Here is a 23098-nt window from a genome sequence, read left to right on the forward strand (position 1 = left end):
CTCCTAGTTTGATGTAATTATGTGGTTTTATGTGATTTGCAGGTTTAATAAGAGCATTTAGAGAGAATTCACTCTCATGAAGGAGTTATTGAAGTTGTTTTTCGCTCCTAGAGAGGAGCACTTGAAGTTCGCTCCATCACTGATGCTCATGAAGTTACCCTTAAACTTGCTTCACATGAAGTGATCTTTGAACTTTCACCTTTCATCTTCTCAACTCAAAATGACTCTTTCCAAACATCAAATCAGTTCAAGGTAGTGGTCGTGTAATCAATCTTGCAAATTCGCCTTCAATTAGGAACACATGGAGTAGAGTTCACTCCATAACTTTTACACTTGAAATTCGCTCTTAAAGTTTAGAACATGAAGTTCGCTCCCCTCTGTCCATTCACGAAGTTCGCTCTAATGGGCTTGAACATGAAGTTTGCTTTCAACTGAAAATTAGATCAACTCAAGGTAAATACTCTTATATCATCTCTTGGGCAAATGAAGGACATTCACTCTCATTTAGGAATACATGAAGTCCGCTCCACTCCTCTCAAACATGAAGTTTGCTCATCTCCTTCAAATCATGAAGTTCGCTCATGTACCTTGATTCTTGAAGTTCGCTCATGTACCTTGATTCTTGAGGTTTGCTCATGTACCTTGATTCTTGAAGTTCGCTCATGTACCTTGATTCTTGAAGTCCGCTCATGTACCTTGATTTGTGAAGTTCGCTCTAGTACCTTGATTTGTGAAGTTCGCTCATGTACCTTGATTTGTGATGTTCGCTCATGTACCTCCAAACATGAAGTAAACTCGCCTTTCATCATCCTAAATTCGAAATTGTTTTCTCCTAAACATGTTAAGGCATCAATTCATCTTAAGGAAATGATATATTAGCCACTTTGTATCTTTTTTTAGACAAATGAAACAAATTCACTCCCCTAGGCCCGAATGTGAAATTCGCTCATCTCCTCCAATTTGTGAAGTTCGCTCTTGGGTGTTTGAACATGAAGTTTGCTCCAAATTGAATCAACTCAAGGTAAATGCTCTCAAATCTCCTTCGCTCCTCTACTATGAATTCACTCTCCTCCTTCAAATCATGAAGTTCGCTCATCCTGCTTAGTTTGTGAAGTTCACTCATCCTACTTAGTTTGTGAAGTTCACTCATGTAGGCCTAAAGGTGAAGTTCGCTCATCTAGTCTTGAAGACGAAGTTTTCTTTGATCTCAAAATCAAATCTGCTTCAAGGCATATGAAAGGAATTCGCTCCTACTAGGGAATTCATGAAGTAAGAAATCCACTCCACTTCCTCAAGTCTTGAAGTTCGCTCTGCTACCTTGAAGTTCGCTCTCCTCCCTTGAAGTTCGCTCTCCTCCTTGAGCTCATGAAGTTATCTTTCAACTCCAAATCGGATCAGCTCGAGGTAAATGTTCTCACATGCTTCGCTCTTCCACTTTCAAACATGAAATTCGCTCTTAGGTGCTTTATTGTTTCAATCCTTGGGTTTCAAACACTCAAACTCACACACACACATACTCAAATAAGGCTCTTAAGGGAAATTCACTCTCATACCTCCAAACCTGAAGTTCGCTCCTATAGCTCAATTCCTGAAGTTCGCTCTCCTAAGTTTTCTCCTGTGGGCTTGGAGATGAAGTAGATTGAAATTGAATACTAAGTGTTTGCTCATTCACCTTGTTTCACTTCTCTCCAATCAAACTTACAAGATAAGGCTTTTGGAACAACTTTGCTCTCAGTCAAGGGTATTCGAAGTGAATTTTCCTTCTCATTTGAAGCATTTGAAGCTTTTGTCTTTAACCTCGAGCACTTGGGGTGTCACTAACTAGCAGCCCCTTAAACTCATCGGTTGAGCTCCTGACTGACTCACATGAAATCTAGACCCTACGAACTCACTCATTTCACCTGTGAGAGGGAGAGACTAGACTAAGAGGCTAGGACCTAAAAAAAGGGGGGTCCCCATTTTGATGGGGCGATGTGTGAAATGGTAACAACAGGTCCCACTAGATGACTAGACATTTGTATAAGCAAATAATAAATAAATACAAAATCAAGGTTAGGATTTGCAAAGTTTGAGACATCTTAATCCCAACACTTCTAAGAGACATATAGAGATACATAGAAACTTTATTTGAAGTTTACAACTATCTAGAGACATCCCCATATGGATCTCAAAGACAGATATGTTTCCAATATGGGTGATGACTTCAAGGGTACAAGATATGAGCCTCCAAGTAATTAGTGAAATAAATATTCAAGCAATCTAAATGTAAAGTTATTATGCCACTGAATCATTCTATGCTTCATAACCAATGTTCATTCCACAAGGACATGTCCCCCCCTCCCCAAAAATCCCCATATTTTCAAGATAGGGACATCCCTATTACACAAGGACTTGGAGGAGACACCCCCCCTACTGTCCCACCATCACCACTCAAGACTCTAGGACATTTCCAGATGCCCCCTTCAAGGAAAGGACATTTCCAAGGCGTCCCCTTGGTTTGGGGACATCTTGGGAAATCTAAGTCATCCCTGAGAGATCTATGGGACTCCAAAAGTCTCCCAACCATACTCATGACTTCCAAGCATCCCCCATGGCAAGAAAATGGAAAATAAATCTTCTTTGAAAATCTAAAAGTATTTTTGATCTACATGCCACAAACCCTAACCCTAATGGCCTATGGACCCCATCCAAACTGAAATAGGTCTTACAACTCAATAATTCTGACAAGTACATCAGCATTAACAAATCCCAAGTATTTCTTGCAGACAAATATAATGAAGATTTAAGATACCAGATATAGTGACAACAGACGCAAGGGAAATAGCTTAATTACTATAACATTCAATTTTGAACAGCAGTTGTTTTGACTACTGAGTTTTAATACTGAAATCCAAAGCAAACCCAGTTATAAGTAAACAGTTCATTCATTCAGAAATGTGCCGTATGACCTCTTTAAAACAGTAAACATATAAGTTCAGAATTTGTATTGAATAAAACCAAATTGCAACCTGACCTTAAGCTCCAGTAATAAAGGATTGCACAAACTTGTATTATGCCCCTTTCGTTGTAATCGATTAATTAATACCCAGAGTTGTGAGTCGCTGGTATTAATCCTCAGCGTTTGACAGTTACTGGCATTAATAGAATGCTTCATCAAAAAGCTCAGAGCAGCTTCAAGATTACACTCAGCAATGATTTCAAAGCAGCCTCAATATAACCATGCGCACAGATGGAATGGTTCTCCCGTAGCGACCGTCTTACTGAATTGAACTTCTACAATTACCACTGCCTCTGCATTTGCAGTGATAGATAATGAAGGGTCTCTGGAAAGAAGTCTCTGGCTGCTCGATAATGTTCCTGACCTTGGCACTTTATGGATGAAAATTCAAATAAAACATCGAAATAATATATCCGCTCCCAAGCAAATATTAAGTCAAAGCTTCTGCCAAGATTTACCAGCAGGCATAGCACTTCACATAAATATTAAAATGAACCTTGAGCTACGCAATTATAAGATGCCCCAATAATATTAATTTATCTGTGATACTCCTCCAGCCACAACTTCACATTATTAATGTGCCAATATAGTGCAATGGCCGATATAAGCTTAGAAATTAATAAACTTGATATCAAGCTTTAATAAATATTTCCAACCTTAACAACCCGACAACTCATAAAATCAACCAAAGTGGCCAATATTATTCTTCAGAAATATCCATCACACAATCAAAAAAATAAATCTTACTCTTAAATGCAATATCTTTATTTCATAAACAAACCCTTACAAATTTGTCTCCAACGGAGACTTCTCAAATTTGGCACAGCTATGAACTCCGTTGCGAATCTACTCCTAGGAAGAGTCAGGTTTTCGTCCAACCCTTCTATCCACTCTTGAAGGTTTTCGTCTCCAGAAAGCATAAAATGTTTTTCCAATTCCCAGCATGAGCAATCCATCAACAGGAACTCCCTTATAAAGGTCTCCCGAAAGTATCTAGAAGATAGGCCGACTTGGAGAAATATATTTAATAAAGTGAAATAATAATATTTTATCATTTTATTGTTATTAAATTAATTAATATCAAGTCATCACTTAAATATTATCTTTATTTTTGACAACTTAGTAAATATCAATTTAATTAATTGTCACTTTAAAAATCGGAAACATCACACAAACCCTTAGCACTGTAATGTCCCCATTTTTGTGCCTTCCTTAGCATCAGTGTTTTTCAGGGATTAGCCTATCTAATTGGTCTCTATAGGCTAATGAATTGATTTGGATGCCATTCGAGGTTCTTCAGCTGACACTTTGGGTGTCATTTTCTCGTGTTCTCCTTTCTAGTGCATTGAGATATTTGACATTTGCCTTCCAAGGGTCATTCAGGCTCTATTTACACTCACTATATTTAGTAAGTCACATGGACATTGGGCTAGGCCTTACTATTTATAGTAAACCATCTGGATGGTCAGCAGACACTGTGGTTACCCCTATGGTGTTGGCAGAATTAATTAATTGTTTTTATATTGGCTTTAATTGGAGTTTATGATTTATTTATTATTATTAAAGTAATGACTTTAACAATATTAAACATAGATTGCATACTCGGACTCGGAGAGTACTCAGCAAGCCCAACTTTTTTGACTCAGCAAAAACTCGACAAGTACTAAAATTTCTTATAAAAAACACTTTATTTGCAAAATTCAATTACAAAATGTATTAAATGAATCTAAAAACAATGAGGAAGTGTTTTCTATTAAATTTGATTATTTAATACATATGGATTACAAAATGGCATCATCTTACGGAGCTCGATAGTAGAATTGGATGCAATAGCTAGCTACTAACTAAAAACTATTATGAATTTATGATGATTGTATTTGAAAATCATCATCATAAATTTTATATCTAGACAACTCGGACATTATAAGTTTTTAAATCTTCCTCTTCCCCGCCCTAGAGAAATAATGGGAGGTAGAAGGTATGGTTCTTGATCTCGACACTGGCTCCCTGCTTGGTGTAGAAGATTGTGCCTATGGCTCCACCATGCTGGTAGGTGGTAGGGGCTCCTCCTCCACCATATCAATGTCATTCAATCCAATCTCCCCTGCTTCTACTGCAGCCAAATCCTCCATAGCTTGCCTCTTGAAATCAGCAATCTCATCCTCTGTAAATAAGGAGCCTCATAATCATCATCCTACACGGTCCAATCACTGAAAGGATCAATTTTGTCTAAATCAATGAGTTCATCTGGCTGGTCCTGCACCTTTCTTGTGCGAAGCCAAAGGTTATATTGCACAAAAACAAGATCATTGAGGCGTTTTTGAGTCAACTTATTATGCTTCTTTGTGTGAATGGCAAGACGCTCTTTAGGGCTTCCATCTAGCGAGTTTTCACAAACTCGGCGATTACTCGCCGAGACTGTAAACAATGATATTAAAAATTAAAAGCGACTTTATAATTGATGGTGTTATAAGGGCATTAACTGCATATATTCATTTAATGATATAAAAATCATTTATTAAAGCCAAGGGTGACGCCAACCTTGGGATATGAAAAGCATCAAAAGCAAATTGTTATTTAATTATTAATTAATATTAAGAAGGCACATGAAATAATTCAATTGCCTTTTGGGAGAGATAAATATATTCAAGACTTGTGCTTTTTCAATTCACCTTTTGATCATTTGCTTTTGATGAAGTTTGAAGAATGCAAGGGTTTGCAGCTGAGTTCCAGGCTTTTTTAAGAACAAAAAATCTCAAGAAGAACAGTGCTTGCAGGTGTGAGAGATCACCCAAAGGCATTTTACAGGTGGCTCCAATTCAGGGGTTGCAGGAGAGCAAAATATTAAGAGTTTTTAAATAAGAATTTACAAACATTGTGTGATTGAAGGCAGATTGGGCAGGTTATTTGCAGAATGGAAGAATTTTTGTGTCCATTATCCATACATTTCTAACCAGGTTGTACCATTTCTAGTGAAGGCCATACAGTTTCCAAGGTTGGGCATGAGGTTCTAGGTTGCTGTTTGAACATAATTTCAGCTTCTATTCAGGTCGTACTTGGTATTTAATCAGCACTTTCAGAATTGATATTCTGGCCTATAGCTGATATGGGTATGTTTATTAAAATATTATAATGCAATTTGGAGGAAGGGTTTGAAGTAATTGTTGGTTATATTGTTTGGAAATGTTATTTTATTTTATAGCATTTATACTTCAAAACACAAAACAGTTAGAAATTAAATATCCAGATCAGGGTAGGATATTTCAATAGCAAGGCAACCACTACGCCAAAAGCCCAGACTGGTGGTGAATGGTGCCCACTAGCATTAAGAGTGGGGTTTTCATCCCACTTAGCAGGTCAGCCCCCTCATGGACACATGGTTGCTCAATCGAGGGTGGGTCCCAACCCTGGGTACACGCCCAACAGGAATCCCCACCACCGCAGCATTTAGACTGGGACATCACAGCCCACCATGCTTCGTAGGGCTCAACCTCGAGACCTCGACTCTAATACCAAGTGAGGCAACTACTACACCAAATGCCTGGACTGGTGGTGAATGGTGCCCACTAGCATTAAGAGTGGGGTTTTCGTCCAACTCAGTAGATCAGCCCCCTCGTGGACACATGGCTGCTCGATCATGGGTGGGTCCCAGCCCAGGGTACACACCCAACAGGAATCCACACCACTGCAGCATTTAGACTGGGACATAACAAGCACTCACAAAAAACTTATAAATGGGCATCTAAGCCTCATTTCAAATCATTCCTAAGTTTGAGAAATAGTTAGGAATTGGTGTTTTAAAACAAAGGTGATTAATTGTGAAAATGGCATTTGCCATGAAGGTTAATGTTGCTACCCCCAAACCTTGCAAGGGGCGCAATACCTCAACCCCACAAGGGCTTCTGCCCCTCGACCCCGTCTAGGGACTCTCCAAACCCCCAAAAGGGGCGCTGCCCCTCAAACCCAATGGGAGCTCTGCCCCCACACCACCACAAGGGGTGTTATCCCTCAAGCTTACTGGGGGCTTGACCCCCAAACCCCTTTGGGGGTGCTGCCCCTCGACCCCACTAGAGGCTCAACCCAAAAACCTCCACCCACCATTGTTAACGTTCAATGCAATCATTGCAATCTTTTTATTGTTTAGTAGTTTACTTAGTATGCCAAAGTTTCATTTGTAATTCTTGTACTTATTTCTTATACACCTTTTTAAAACTAATTTTCCAGGTACTATATATATTTGCACCACCCCTCCACCGCCATTCCCCCGTTGTCTCCAAACTTAGGCCCTTGGTCCCCCCATCACCTCATCAGGAAACTCCATGGAACATAGTGCATAACAAGTATTGAAACCAGCAAACACTAGTGATCCTACATATTAAGGCATGTTTTTGCTATTGTCCAATATCTCCTACTATTGGGAATAATAGTCAAGGAAAACTGAAGGTAATGACATTTGTTTTCTCAATAATAGAACTTCTCCCAGAAGAAAGTATAAAACAGTATTCCCTAGACGGTGCAATAGGGAGGTTACCTCCATGAAGAGGCTGTAGGCTGCAGATCTTTCCTCACTAAACTTCCATTTGAGGTAGCAGTTTCTTCCAATACCACAACAGTTTGAATGCCTTTGGCGAGCTGGCATCTATTGAGTGTTCCACCTCTAAGACAACACTAGACATGTAAGCATTCACATATGGGGGCTACATTACCAAAATTCATTTCCTCATCCTCAGAAACCAAGAGGAGGTGGATTGAGAAACGACTAAAATAAATCCCACATGAAAAGTATCATAAATTCCTATAAGCCTTGAATGAAATCCACACATGCCTTCCCTGCACATAGTAACACTCGATCCAAAACAAAAACCAACAAAAATAAAACAGGCATGTCTCAAACCTGAAAACAATTGAAAATAGGATCAAACATTCAGCCTAAAACTAGAAATTACAAACCATAAAATTATCCATCAATAATCCACAGCACCAAGAAGCATACAGAAACCTAAAATCTGCCACGTACATGCTTGAGGCCAGAGTCCCTGTGCCCAAACCCAAGCAGCTGAGTACTGACTATCCCACTCCCAAATTGTTTGTATTTTTTGGTAATTCTTTAGGATGTCAGAGTTCATGTTTTACGTCCATGTTTTCTTAATGTACCTTGTGGCATTAAATTTATATAGAATATTATCTTCATAATGCAAGCAACAAAATGAAAACATGATCAGTTCAAGAAATATACATATTTATGCAGATGGAGTAATGTCATGGGAATAAAATTTTATAATAAATTGGCCATTTAATCAAGCACAAGAATAGCATGTCTAAGAGAAAGAAAGAGCATAACACTAACCTTGGGTCACTTGAACAAAGAAGGCGATTGCAGAGAGCTGTGAACCCTGCTCTTGTCTTGTCAATTGCACCATTATGTTTCATAGCTAAAAGCACCTTCAGGAAATGCTCTCCTATAATTTCAAGTTGTTTTACATCAAGCGTTGCGCTAAAGCTTCCAATTTGTTGAGAGTTGTCAATAAGCTTTCCAGTTTCTCTTCTATCTTGAAACCTGTCAAACCCTGAAATACATCCTGGTAAGGGAACTTTCCTTGTTAGAGTTCCTAGCAGAAGACTCACCTGCAGCAAAAGACAATTACACAAGCAAGAAGTAACTTCAGTATAAATAGAAAAACAAATATCTAAATCAACCAACTCAAATATTGGGTAACTCTGAGCACCTATCAATCACAGAACAAATGCCAGACTCAAAAACATGGTTACAAAAAAATCAACCATATGATAAATCTTGACAACAGGCATTAATTATTCAAAGGTCATTGCAAACGAGGAACAAATTTTAAAGCATCAATTATAAGCAGTGTAAAAATTGAAAAACACCTGAATGAAGGCCAACTAAAAAGATATAAATTGAAAGAAGAGCTGCTATGGTGAGTTTTGGTGGAAGTTGAAGAGTCATCCACCTTTGCTATCTTCTGTTTTTTTAAACCAACTTTGTTATCTTTGTCTAGCTATCTTTTTCTTTGTTTCATTTGTATTTTGGGTCCCGTTGTAGTTGTGTTTCTGGTGTTTTGGGTATTATGGTCTTTGTGTTTGGTTACTAGTTAATGTTTTCTATGTTTGAATGTGGGGGAGGCATTTTTTATCTTGGCTATGTTTATATGCTAGACCAATTCTCCTTAACTCTTGGCTATAGCTCTCATTAATTCTAGCATGTGAAGGCCTCTCCTGAGCTTGTTGCAGGATGGTTGGCAGCATCCAGATGTTGTGAGTTTTTTAAGGAGATTGCTAATGAAGGAAATAATGGGAATGGTGGTATCAAATCTTTCAAGGAAGCTTCAGTTGCTGGTGCCTGGCCAGTGGTGGGCAAAGGAGCTGCATTCTTCATTCAAGATGGATGGTATATTTTTTGAGACATGGACCAGCTAGGACTCGAACCTAGGACCTTCCATACGCTGCTGGAATGCTCTACCACTGAGCTACTGGCCCCTCTTGGACCAGTCCATCATCGGTCCGGGTGTGGCTTATTTCCAACACCAACACCCCCCCTTAAGCCACACCTCTCGTGTGCTTGGGGCTCCTAGCCTGGACCTGGCTCTGATACCATGTTGAGACATGGACCAGCTAGGAATCGAACCTAGGACCTTCCATACGCTGCTGGAGTGCTCTACCACTGAGCTACTGGCCCCCTCTTGGACCAGTCCATCATCGGTCCGGGTGTGGCTTATTTCCAACACCAACAATATTCACACAAAGGTACTCAAGATGAAGGCATGCAAGGTGGACATGCAATTACCTTATCCTTGTTGCCTAGTGAATATATGATTGGTGTTTTACAGAAAGAGAGAATTGGGCTCAAATCTATTGGTATATTCTTTTTTTGCCTTATTCTTGATGCTTTTCATGCAAGCAAGTTTTTTGATTGTCTTCAATTTGAGGTAAGAAGTTGGGGTTGTATGTAACATTTAGTCAAATATTGCATAAATTTTTTCTTTATTTGTCTAAAGAATAAAAGCATGCAGAAAAGGGATCTGGATAAGAGATTTTGGAATGTAGCAAAATCTTTTCTTAGGTCCTTTGCTCAGGACCCTATTGAAAATCCTGAAGATGTAATTTTAAATTTGTCCCATAAAAAAGTTGAAATCTACAATGTGCCTCCTTCATTGTGAATATTGCTTCCTCAAGTTCTAAAACCTCTAGGTGAATTTACTAAAATGAATGACACTGGGTCTTCTCTTCCTCACATGAATGCAAGAATTCTAATTTCTTTAAAACACAATATGTATCTTCCTGATTTTATTTCTATTCCATTGCATGGATACGTGCATTCTTGTAAAGTAATTTGGTGCACTAAATGTTTGTTTTTTCTTACAAAAAAACGATGTACATTTGAGAATGGCTTGCCCCCAGTTAAGTAGAAGTCATATCAGTAAACCTATTGTAACTAATAATGTAAATCAAGTGGTAGAGGGCATCTTGGTTCTTGGTCGTAAGGAATTAATTGGTTGTGTTGAAGAAGATTGATACCACCTTAAATTGCTAAAGAAAGTCAAGAAGACCATATTGTTATCCCTGCTAGTTCTGGTTTGCAACTTTGTTCTAAGAATTCTGCCATTCCTCAAACGTGCCTTCCTCGATTTCTTGATTAAATGACAATAACAAAAGGACTTTGGCTTGTCATTAATCCTGTAAAGGTCAGGCCTTCCATCCAAAATACTAGCAAAGGGGGGCTGGTGGTAAAATTGGTGACCCTGGTTCTAATGGTAGTAAACAATCTTCTAAAAGGTAGAAAAGTATTAATATTGATGGTGTTTCTAAACTTGAAATGTTGGGAATAATGGAGGTGCCACGGTAATTGATTAAGTTAAGACTGGATTTTCTTCAATTGGATTTTCCCTCTTATTTTGTAAGGATGAAAAGGAGGGAAATAAACCCACGAAACCAGTAATTGCCATGTCTTCCTCTTTGTCTTGCTTCGATGAAAATCTTGAGTCAGAACGAAGAGGCCTTGACGCCCATGATAGACATTTGATTAAATCTGTGTGTGGAACCAAAGGTGAATTTGGATTGTGTTCTTTTCCAAGAGGTCAAATCAGTTGGTTGTTGTTTAGTTGGTGCTTGTAAGATCATTTGACCTAACGCTATTGTGTTTTCTTCAAAGCATGCTAAAGGGAAAGGGTAGATCTCTGTTCTTCTGAACTCTCTCTTGGGTTTTACTCTGTGATCAGTCACGACATTTCCCCTTGTAGGATGGTGTGGGTTGAGCTCAATTTGGGTAATAAAATTTTTGGTATTTGTTTCATCTACCTACACTGTCATGTCCCCTCCTTGATCGTTATATATATATAACCTAAATAAAGTAATTATTATTAATCAATATGATGATTATCAACAAAAGATTATTTGAAATTATTAAATATTATTTTCCAATTAATATTTATTATTAATGTGATGAACCTTATAGTGTATTTCTATCTTATAATATTACATCTTAATGTTTTATATTATAAACATAATTTATATATTTAAAATTTAATTCATAAACACGATTTATTATAATCTAATTCTCACGATCCTCACGATGAATTCTTGAAGAATACATTATGTGCAAGGAAGACTGTAAGAGAAAAGACAGATTGAACAAAACAAATCTTGGAACAGGTCAAATAGAGCAGGTCCCACAAGACAAGATAATAATCATTTGTGCCACGATTTGATAAAATGGTAAATCTGGTCTTAGATAATTTAGTCAATATATTATTATCACCTTTAAGTGATAATTTAATCAGTTTAAGATGCCGCGTTTAGTTAATAATAAAACAAATTATTTTGAATAACACGTCTATTTGGAAAGTCACGTACTCATAAAGAGAAACGGCTTCCAAGGTAAACTTCACGTATTAACTAAAGCTACGATTCATTTTCGGTTGTGATTAGAAATAAGATCGAATACACTAAGGCAGAGATTATTATCATTAAGGAAGAAAATGTAATTATGAAAAGTCACAATCGGTTGTTATGAGAAGATACAAATCTTCTTGAATGGGCACACAAAAGTTCACTGCAGATTATAAGAAGGCCCTGATTCAGATTATAGAGGGGAATATATTTTTTTTGGTTTCTTTATTCCAGTTTGGAAGAGCTGGAAGGGAAGAGAACAGCTCAGATCAGAACTATTATTAATGTGCAGGCAGTAACATCCTTATTCCTGGTGTTAGGCATAGGGGATGTGCTTAATACGTAGGCTTACTATATGAAGCCTGATAATGTCTGTATGCAGAATTTAATAGTAATATTATTATAGGCTGCAATACGTATGAATCATAATTCATTTTATATATAATGGCAGACCAGATCTGACGCATGTCAGATCTGTCTGCCTTACAATCACTATTATACTAACAACAAATGTTATTAGGCAGCCAACAAGGATAGGAAAAGCTCAGTGACAGGTACGTATGGAGAGAATTTCAGATTTTATGGAAAATAACAGCCAATATGAATAATCTATATATTAAATCCTATATGAACTTAATTAAATTAGTGGCATTAAAATGGTATAAAAGCTGAGGAAGCAATCAATATCTAATTATTCAAACAGCTTTAAAATGAATATATATATATATATATATATATCAGTTAATGAATCAAAATTCAGTTTGCACAAATTGTTGTAATACTGTAAACTCATATAGTGCTAATAATATAAGGAATATAAGTATAGTTAGATGCTCAGTAAGGGGAGGAATATTAACAAAGAAGTTTGAATTACATCATTGGCAGTCAACTACTGTTACTACAGATCAGTAATTGGTGTCAGCATCCTATGAGAGTAAATTCCCCTTCCCTCATTAGGATTAGGAAATAAGCTAAGATAGAACTTAATGTAATGAAGGTTAAATGTGTTATAATACTAATTCATGTAATAATTTAAGGAAATATGAATCGAAGTATAAGAATGTATAATAATATATGTTAATTATTAGTAATTGGCAGCCTTCCTAGTAGGGGACAACAAATTACTAACAAAGAATCATTATTAACAAATATCATGTTGATAAAGAATTATGGAATTGGTTGAAAAATAATTTGATATGTATTCCCTAGGTTTGTGGTGGTGATTTTAATATTATTGAAAATAATGTTGACAAAACTAGAGGATGTAGATTTGAATAAGATGATGAAAAAATCTTTTGGGATAAATTCAGGAGGAAGAAAATTTTAGCTGATCCTTTAATGGTCTGTACATATGACAGCAAGGGGATTTGGTTTAGTTGGTCCAATTTTCAAAAAAGCAATAAAAGTGTGTTTTCCAGATTCAAAAGGTTCATAATTGGTAGTTATTTTTTTGGTATGCCCCCTATTCAAGGTAACAATGTAGTATAGGTTGGGTAGTGTTGACGAGGCTAAAGTCAGATAGCCAACTCCCCAGTCAACGCAAAATAGAATGTTCTTGCTAAGTGTTCTATCCTCTCTTGAATAAGGAATCCCTAATGTTGTTCTAATTGATCAGTGGGGACAACCTCAACGTTCCAATCGTCAGGTCATGACTGCAGGATAGCTCAGTGATTTAATGCGTTTTGCTGGAAACACAAGGGGACTTACATGGTTAGATAAAATCAGTTTCTGACTGCATAGGTTCCCTAAGACTCTATAGTCTTGACTTCATCAAATTGTTCTTTAACATGATGCTATTTTAGACCTCAACTTTTAGATCATTAAAAAAAGGGAAAAAAAGGGAGACAGAGGAAGAAAGAAACTAACTAATTTATCTAAAACAGCATATTCAGGTGAATAGACGGAAACCTTTGAAAAAAACAGATTTAACTTTGACAGCTAATATAGCACAACTATGTAAAATTTGATGCAATCTTCAAGGGAAACTAGATTTTCAAGCTATTAAACATGAATACTGAACTTTTACATCCATCCATTCAACATCTAATAACCGAACTAAGCATATATATGAGTTCAGACTAACCATACAGAGGGAATGGCAATCAGCCAGCCCTTAATGATATATACTTAAAGACTTCTATCAAATATTAACCTGAATACACTATCTGAAAACAAAATACATAGCATAAAATCAAATGGTGAAGAAGACCATGCACTCACATAAAATTATAACATCTTTAACTTCCATTAATTCTGTATAAATTTGGCAGAGTTTCAGCAACAATTCTAGAACTTCTTACAAAAACAAGGGAACTCCAATCCCTTTATATAGGTTTTCAAAATTGGATGAATGGTCCAGATTTAATCATACAAGTGGCCCAGATTCATCCTTCAAGATCAAGAAGTGGCTGTCCATACCTATTTAATAGGAAAAATATCTCCTTACCAACTACCAACTAACTAATAACTACCTAACATAAAGCTGCCCCCCCCAAAAAAAGTGCACCTGCACGGAGCTCAAAATTCGCAAAAGCACTTTAGTGATGGGAAGAAATAACTATTTCGAGAAAAGTGCCTTTTATGATCACAAGGTTGATTCTTTCTCCAAAAAGTCATTTCTCCATCCAAATGATCTTTCCAGATATCCCGGTTTGCTGTGCGCTCCGCCCGAACATATTCTTGAAACTTTATGCACACAGGAAACAATTCCTTACTAGGAGGAATGGGAGGATTATGCATTTTAAACTGGATGCCCTCTCGATGGCTGTCCATAACTCTCAGCTGCCCACAATTCTCAACTGCCCACACCATTCTACCTGATAAGTTTCAAAACGCAGCACCTCCGCTTGCAGCCTACTAACGAATTCTATGTCAACCGTGGAGTATGTGATTTTATCGATTTTAAACATGCCATTCCAGCGCGATATCATATCGCTCAACTCCATGTTATCATTCCAATCAGTGACCAATGCCTTAAGGACACTCTCGCCAAAACTACTGACATCAGACAGGGCTTCCTCGCTTTCCTCCTGCATTTTGTCAATGGTGCTTGCCATGTTAGTCTTTGCGCTAATAATTCAATACCATTCTTTAAAAGTACTGATACTATGGGGATCCAGGATTGCTTGCAGCGTGAGAATCCGGGCGTGAGTACAAAATAAGGCTCTCATGATGGGTAGAGCCATACCAATTGTTTCCTAAAATTTGACGTATTCTTTCTTGACCTCCAGCATCTTCATGCGGGTTGACTGTAGATCGATTGCCATGTTGAGTACATCCCTGATAACTTGCCTTCCTCTTGCCTTGACGCTCTTGATCCATTCTCTAACTACCTTAGCTGTGTCGCACACTCCCTCAAACTCAACTGTAGTTTTCTGCGCCAATGCCAATGGAGGAACGTGAGATTCAGCAGTATGTTGCAGCGGCCTTAGCAAGTGATCTATGTATCCCTCAGCCTACTCGGCACGAGCTCGATACGCATCCTGTTCAGCAATCATCTCATCCTGTTGCCGAAGAATGTTGTGAACTGTCATGTCCCCTCCTGGATCGTTATATATATAAGGAGAGAAAGAGAGAGACCCTAAATGAAGAAATTATTATTATTAATTAATATAATAATTACTAATGAATGATTAATTAAATATTACTTATGAAGGTGCACATTACAAAGAGCACAAATGGAGGTGTATTCTTTCTATGTCATGCCCCATCCTTAATCATCATATTTTTCCTAACCAAGAAATATGACCTAAATATAGCAATTAAAATATTGTTAATTGTTTATTAATTTAATATTTTAATTTATTCATTATATACAAATGATATAATAAAATAAATATAACAATTATTATTAATTAATTAATATTTGTTAATCAATGATATTCATAAAATGTTTTAATGAAATACTATCACATCATTCAAGTGTCGTAATGATTCTACCACATAAGTTTACCTTGATCGCCAAAGGAAGAATCATCTAGTTTTGGATATACGATATGTTCACTAGCCCAATCATTGGTCAAAGACTCGATTAAGACTTGAAGTATAAACAATCAATAGTTTATACATTTTAGATAGGATGCAAGCATACCATTTATTATTTATGGGCATCATGGAAGGTTAATACGGATGGCATAAATGACGTCAAAGATTAAGGAGCCGATTCTTCTCTAAGGAAGTTCACATAATAGTTTCCTCTTAAGACACCGCTACAGTATAGTTTCCAATGAATAACACAAGCGATCATGTTAATATCAATAAGGATATTGATGACTGATTAAGCAATTACAATCGATTAATTTTGGAGCAATACAAGATGAGTTTAGGAAGAGACATCGGACATGTCTCTTGGAGGCATCCAATCTAATTGCAAAGATATAAGGAGGAAAAAGAAATATAGAAAGAGAAAGAAAAGAAGGTGCTTAATACGTAGGCTGATATATGAAGTTTGAAATGATATTATGCAGAATTTAATAATAAGATTTAGGTAGACTGCAATACGTATGACAGTCATTTAATTTCTTTATTGTGGCAGACCAGATCTGACACGTCAGGTCTGTCTGCTCTTACAGCCAGAATTATAATAACTAATGTAATTAGGCAGTGGTGGTGTTAAGCTCTTACAACCAGAATTATAACAACTAATGTTTTTAGGTAGTGGGACGTTAATAATTTATATAATAAGTTATATATATATATCAGAATAAGGAATAATATAAATATTGTAAATATGGATATTGATAATAATAAATATTAATATCATAATTACTATTAATACAGTACTTTTAGAGATTACTAATAATTCATATAACTAGTAATTATAAATACGTAAATGATTTATAAATGAATCAGAACAAGATTAATTGTTTAGTAGGGTAAGAGATGTACAAAATGTAGGTGTAAATAGATATAAGTAATAATATTTTAATATATATATTAATGAATATAATGAATAGTTTAATATATATATTAATGAATATAAATAATGAACATCTGAATACATATGTTAATGTAAGGTTCTTAGATGTTAATAAATATGTATGAACATAAGTAATTAATACATATCAATGAATAGTAGGAATATATGTTAAGAAATAAATGTGAATATTGGATAATGAACATTTTTATGAATATATGTTAGGAAATACAAGTAAATCAGGAATATGTAAATGTGGATTGTCAAATGGAAAATAGTAATAAAATGCAAAAATGTATTAAAAATTAAATTACATGATGGAGGCTATAGGGGGGAAACTCCCTTAGTCTAAAGGAGGGATTATGATAATCCCTAGGGCAGTATATATACTGAATATCTATATGCATATATATGGCTTGGTTGACTAAGTTCATCCAAGAAGAGACCGATCTGGCCGATCCCCTCTGAAGACTTGGATGATGGGATGCATCATCCAAGGCAAGGAATTGACATATGGTCTTCCTTGGATGGCTTGGGTGTAAGAAATTACACCCAAGACAAGAATCGAATTAACCTTCGATTTCCTGGATGGCTTGGGTGTAAGAAGTTACATCCAAGACAGGAATTGAATTAACCTTCAATTTCTTGGATGGCTTGGGTGTAAGAAATTACATCCAAGACAGGAATCGAATTAACCTTCGATTTCTTGGAGGGCTTGGAACCAAGATGGGTTCTAAGAAGGCGAGCTTCACAACCGCCTAAGGACATGTCCCAGTGCTGCACACGTATCCTTTTTAAGAATTGAGATTAGTGTAATTAAGTAATTGAACTTTAATTGCAAATGAGATTAAATATGTATATATTTTTGTGTTCTAACAATCTGTTTTGCAGGACAATGATCTCTAACTAGTAGGGACATTACATGAACATAGTCCTTGAACTCTTCTCTCTCCTGCTCCTTAGTCGCCTTCCCAATTGGGATAGAAGTGATGCTGTAATCAGCCAGGCCGACCTCATCTACTGGTTTATCCTTAGGCAAGGCAGCAATATGGATCGTCTGATTCCTTTGCTCGTCCTTGGTGATCCTAGAATAAGTTCTCGGCTTCTTCTTTCCTCTGGCCTGAGATTCCCCTACCCGAGAAAATATGTCCTCCAGGTTGATTGGTGGCTTGACAGCTGCCTTTCGCTTGGCTCGAGCTATTAACCATTCGTGAGGGATGGTTTGTCCTAACGTGACTACCAACTCCCCACCTTCTTCTCTGGACACCTCAGTGGACTCATTGCCTATCCGTGGCAAATCAGACGTAGAAGGTGGATTGGGCATTGTATCTGGTCCTTTACTCACAATTGAGTTTTCTCCCACCTCACTGAGCAACTGTTGAGTAGCTTCCAATGGAGGTTGCTCCTCAGTCTCATGGGGTTCTTCAGTTCAATCTTCCTCCTTTTCTCCTTCAACTGTGGTGTTATCCCTTGTGTTACCTCCTTCCTGCCGCGCCTCATGTTTGTCTTCTTGATGTTTCTGCTTCTCACACGCGCTTTCTTGCATGTGCTCTTGCCTGCTAGTCCCCTCACTTGGCATAATTTCCCCCTCCTCGGCCTGATTTTCAGGCCCATCCAAATTGATGATCCACGTCTCTGTTTCTTGCTCATTGTACTGCTACGGATCATCTGTCTTTAGTGGCTCATTTGCCTCTGCGGCAACTAGATCATTCTACGAAGGTGGGGTTGGCAAATGATCAAGCTCAACTACTTCATCGTCTGAGTTGGGGTCCTTAGATGAAGTGGCGACCTCTGGCCTTCTTATTGGGATCTTTTCCCGCACATGGGCTTCGGGTGATTGGCTGGGGTTCGTCTTTGTCCTCTTTGATGTTCGGGTTCCCCTGCTGACCTTTGCTTTCTTTCTTTTCTTCTCAAGCTTTTCAACTTCTTCCTCCCTCGGCACACTTGACGCTTCCTCGTCTTCTGAAGACTGGGACTCAAGGTTGCCCATCAAATTGTATGTGAACTGGGTCACCTCATGGGTTAGTCTCGCTATCTGCTGGTATAGCCAACTATCTGTATATCTCCTGGGACCTTCCATTATGGCTTCCAAATCTATGATCGGGTCTTGGGCCCAAGTGGAAGGTCTTTGACTACCTCATAATCTTGGGTCTGCAAGCAATCCCCATAATCAACTATCTGATCTGGGACCCGGCGGTACTTGAAAATTCTCATTTGTTGAATACTTAACCTTGAGTATTCTCGCCGACGGACCTCAAAGTCATCTAGGCAGTTAGTCCAATAGTCCTTTATGGATGCTTTACCTCTGTAATGTCCACCATAAGCCTTCTTCCCTAATCCAGCGAGGTCGAAGTACTTCTTGGGGAGGTGTTCTTGTAGGCAGTATGATGCTATCTCGTCGAAGGATTCCTCGGCATGCACAGATTTTTTGAAGTACACATCATTTTTCCCTATGGCCATTGGGAATGTGAATCCTAATTGCTTCTTCTCTCTGAGTATGTGTCCACCTGAGTGCACCTGTCTTGCAACTTCTAAGAGGACCATTCTATCTGACGGATAACAGGGAAGTCGGAATGGTGTTCCCTCGAAGCTTGAAATTCTGATATAGGAAAAACGATGGAACTGAATGAACCATGCTTCATACTCCATATTAGCGCATTAGCCTGCTTTGACAACCTTATATGCAATCCTCCTTGCATCATTCGGACCATGTGCATCGTGAATGCATCATTCACGCGCTCATACTGGCCGATTGCATAGGCGATGTTGGTTTTCTCCCTCCGAGCTATGTTGTAATAATGCAGCAGAGGGTAACAGTCATATACCTTCACCTGATTTGGTCCATTCCCAATTTCTCCTATTCGGATCAACCTTGGCAGCTACTGATGACTAGCAAACATGTAAACCAAGTAGGAAGTCATAGTGAAGTATTTCTACTCTGAGAACTCGACCAACTGCGTATGGATGTTGTCGCTTATGATTTAAGCTCAATCGAACTTAGCCTTTCCATTGAAGACCTGCTTTGTGAAGTAAAACATTCATTCCTCAAACAAGTTAGAGTGGGGGAGCCCCATGACTCAACTAAGCAGTGTTACCATGTCCCCCTATTCCTCAATGAACTCGCGTCTATAGGTCTTCTTGACGATCCTAGTGCTTGGGGCTCTTCTTACTTTGAACCATTCTTCGTTTACTATCACCTTGCACTTATTGGGATTCATATCAAAAGCGAGTTGGGCCTCATCTATGGTTACCGCACTGGCGCCCTTGGGAATCGAGATGTCAAATGCTTCTCCGATAGCCTCTGGAGTGAAATCAGCCATCACCAATCCATTTGCAACTACCACCCTACTCTCCAGCCAATAGTTCTTTGCAGCCTCGACCACAAGCTCATAATTCTAAATTGTCGATGGGAAACCTGCAGCCTATGCAATGCCGCTATCTAGCATCCGTTTGGGCTTTCCGTATGCATTTGGAGCATATACCCTCTCTCTGAAGTCTCGAATGTCTACATGCCTTAGGTCTGTATCTCCAACATTTTCCCAATTGCTCTATACCTTCAACTCTTTTATTACCCCCTGATATTGATACTTCATCTTTTCAAGCTTGAGGCGAATGTCGGCTTTGGACGTCTTTGATGTCCCTAGTGCGTCGGGTGCCTTGGAAGATTCTGCCACCTGATTAGGCATCTATCCTGCACACCCGGACATGAATTACGAGACGAGATAAGGTGAAAACGTGGGTTAGCAGTGCCAGAAGACGACGTTAGCACTAAAATCATTGATCAACAAGGTAATTCAAAATTTGAAAATATGTTAAAACTCGCTATTTAAACAATCTGGATTCTGCATTTTGGAGATAAATGTAATTTGGATTCTGAAAATCAAGTGGTTTTGGTTTGAGCGAATTTTCAAAATATCGTTGCTCCTTATTTTGTTGATGTTGTGAAAGTTGGGAACGCTTTTGATTATCAGCGTTTAGTTTTCAATTTGTTTGCTTTGAACGTTTTGAGTGTGCGTTTAAAAAAGATGATTTTACATTTTGCAGCTATTTAGACCACTATCCCTAAATTTGCCTAAGTTTTGAATTTTCGGCTGAGGTGGCCGATTTTGGCGAATGATTGTTTGACTGTTGATGTTTCCTTGGGTTCAATCTTTAAAATTCTTCACAATGCAATTTGTTTCGAATATTAACCCCAGGTTAAACAACATGACCATACTTATCAAATGCAAGATTTCAAAACAACTGAAGGGCTTTTTTAAACTTACCTGGCCGCGGATTGAAGAAGTTTATTGATTGCAAAACTGCTGAGTGAACTTGCCGTTTGAGAACAAAACTAAAACTTGCGACTCCTACTCACTAAGCAACTTCGGCCTAATGTATTGGAATGAGAGAACGCCCTCCTAGTAATAAAACTCGGATGTTCAAAATAGAATGCAAACTCAACCTAATAACAACAAACATGCTTTGTTTGCGAACTTGAATTACCTGAAGAATCGGCGACTTTTGGCTTTGCCCTAGACCAGACCTGGCGATTTTTACCCAAACACGTGATTTCTCTGTTAATTTTCGCCCTTCTTTCCTCAGCTATCAAACTTTACAATGTCCTCTTGAACTTCATTCACCCTTCGTTCACAACAAAAAAGAAAAAACTCGGGGTTTTGAAAGGAAACGAGAGAACCTTGTTTTTGGCGCGATTTACCTCTATCTTTGTGAGAAATTCGAGGAATTATACAATCATGCGCAATTTTGAATGCCTTTGTTTTTCGGCTTGCTCTTTAATTTCAGGCTATTTGGGTGAAGTGCGAGATTTTGGTTTTACACACCCTTCTTTAAAAAAATTGGACATTTTAACCTTTTTGCGCCACTTTCATCTTACCTTATTTGCACGATTTTCACCTTACCTTATTTGCGCGATTTTGAGGTTTCGCTTTTAAGTTTTATTCTCTAAGTCAAAACGCCTTCTCAATTTTGGGCATTTAGCACGAAATGTGCGACTTTGTTTCTTTCCCGTTTAAGTGCCCCCTTTCTTGTGGAATTCGGGCTTTTTTTATGTTTTGGGCGATTTTGTGTTTTAAACATCCTCTTATAAAATTCGAGCCTTTAGAAACTTTTGTGCGAACTTTGTCTTTTAAACCAAAACGCTTTCCCTTTAAAATTTCGGGTTATTTGATCAAAATGAGCGGCTTTGCTTTTGTTTGCCCTTTTAAGTTGAAATGCCCCCTTGTTAATTTCGGGCCTTTTTAACATTTTGCGCAATTTTGCACTTAAGCTAAAACACCCTTTATGCAAACTTTGCGCATTTTGGTTCACTTGTGCGATTTTCTCTTTGTGGATGATTTGCCTCAAAAGCGTGATTTTGACTTGTTTTCTCTTTATTTTAATGTCCCTTTCTAACATCTCCTTGTTGTGATGCAAACTTCAGGCATTTAGCACGAAATGTGCGATTTTGACTTTAGACCATCAGGCGAGTTTGCAACTCTTTGTTCACTAGCATGATTTTGACTTGACAATTGCGTCAAATTTGCAATATACTTTGCCTTAGGTGTTTTGCTTGACTTGCACAGTTTCTCCATCCTCATGATGGCCTCAAAAGTGGCAGTCCCTCTCTCATTCAATATCCACTTGCAAAAGGAATTGCACTCAACTTTTAAATGTATCTGGGTTGCTTGCCAAATCCCTACTTTCAAGGCGCGAAATCCTTAAGACTTAGGACTCAAGCTAGCTCAATTTCAAGTTTGAATCATTGTCTCCAAGCTCAAATTTCAAATTTCTCACTGCTGCAGCTTACCCTACCTTCTTACGAAAACTCCTACTCAGGACCTCAACGAGGCAAACAGAGAAAGGGGGGGGACCCTATCGACGACGAGGAGTGTGTGCAAGGCACAACAGGTAGTAATGCAGTATAGTTTATTCTCACTACACTTTCAAATCATTGTCCTATAGAATTTGATTTTTTCCCTCTTTCCAATCCTCCTAAGCGACCTTGTGCATTTAAGGGGTCTTTATAAGCTTAATGTTTCTCATTTGAAAGATCCTCCTTGTTATAATACCTTGTTTAACCTTCAGGTATTAAATTTTCACAAGTTTTAGAAGGGAGAATGTTAGTACATAGAATAAAGAAATTGATGTTTCTGTTAATTTTATGAGAATCCTTGGTAAATGTAAAGCCAAAGAAAGAGCTGCTAGGGTTAGAAGTTTGCAAGAGGATATTTTAAGAGTGGGAAGTGGTCTTCAAGTTAGGCCTTTTGATATGATGTTTCTTGAGGAAGCTATGGAAGTTA

The 23098-nt window shown here is 37.8% G+C and overlaps 1 protein-coding gene across 2 annotated transcripts in view; it reads right to left on the reverse strand.

Annotated features, from left to right (window-relative positions):
- The window catches only part of LOC131039444 (uncharacterized), a 74975-nt gene that overhangs the window by 22997 nt on the left and 28880 nt on the right, over positions 1–23098 (reverse strand). For both annotated transcript variants that reach the window (XM_057972222.2, XM_057972221.2), the window contains one exon: positions 8346–8623. In XM_057972222.2, the coding sequence (XP_057828205.2) occupies positions 8346–8623 (278 nt within the window). The remainder of the gene's footprint in view (positions 1–8345; positions 8624–23098) is intronic.

Source organism: Cryptomeria japonica, chromosome 10, assembly GCF_030272615.1.
Source record: "Cryptomeria japonica chromosome 10, Sugi_1.0, whole genome shotgun sequence".
In the NCBI taxonomy this organism is placed as follows: domain Eukaryota; kingdom Viridiplantae; phylum Streptophyta; class Pinopsida; order Cupressales; family Cupressaceae; genus Cryptomeria; species Cryptomeria japonica.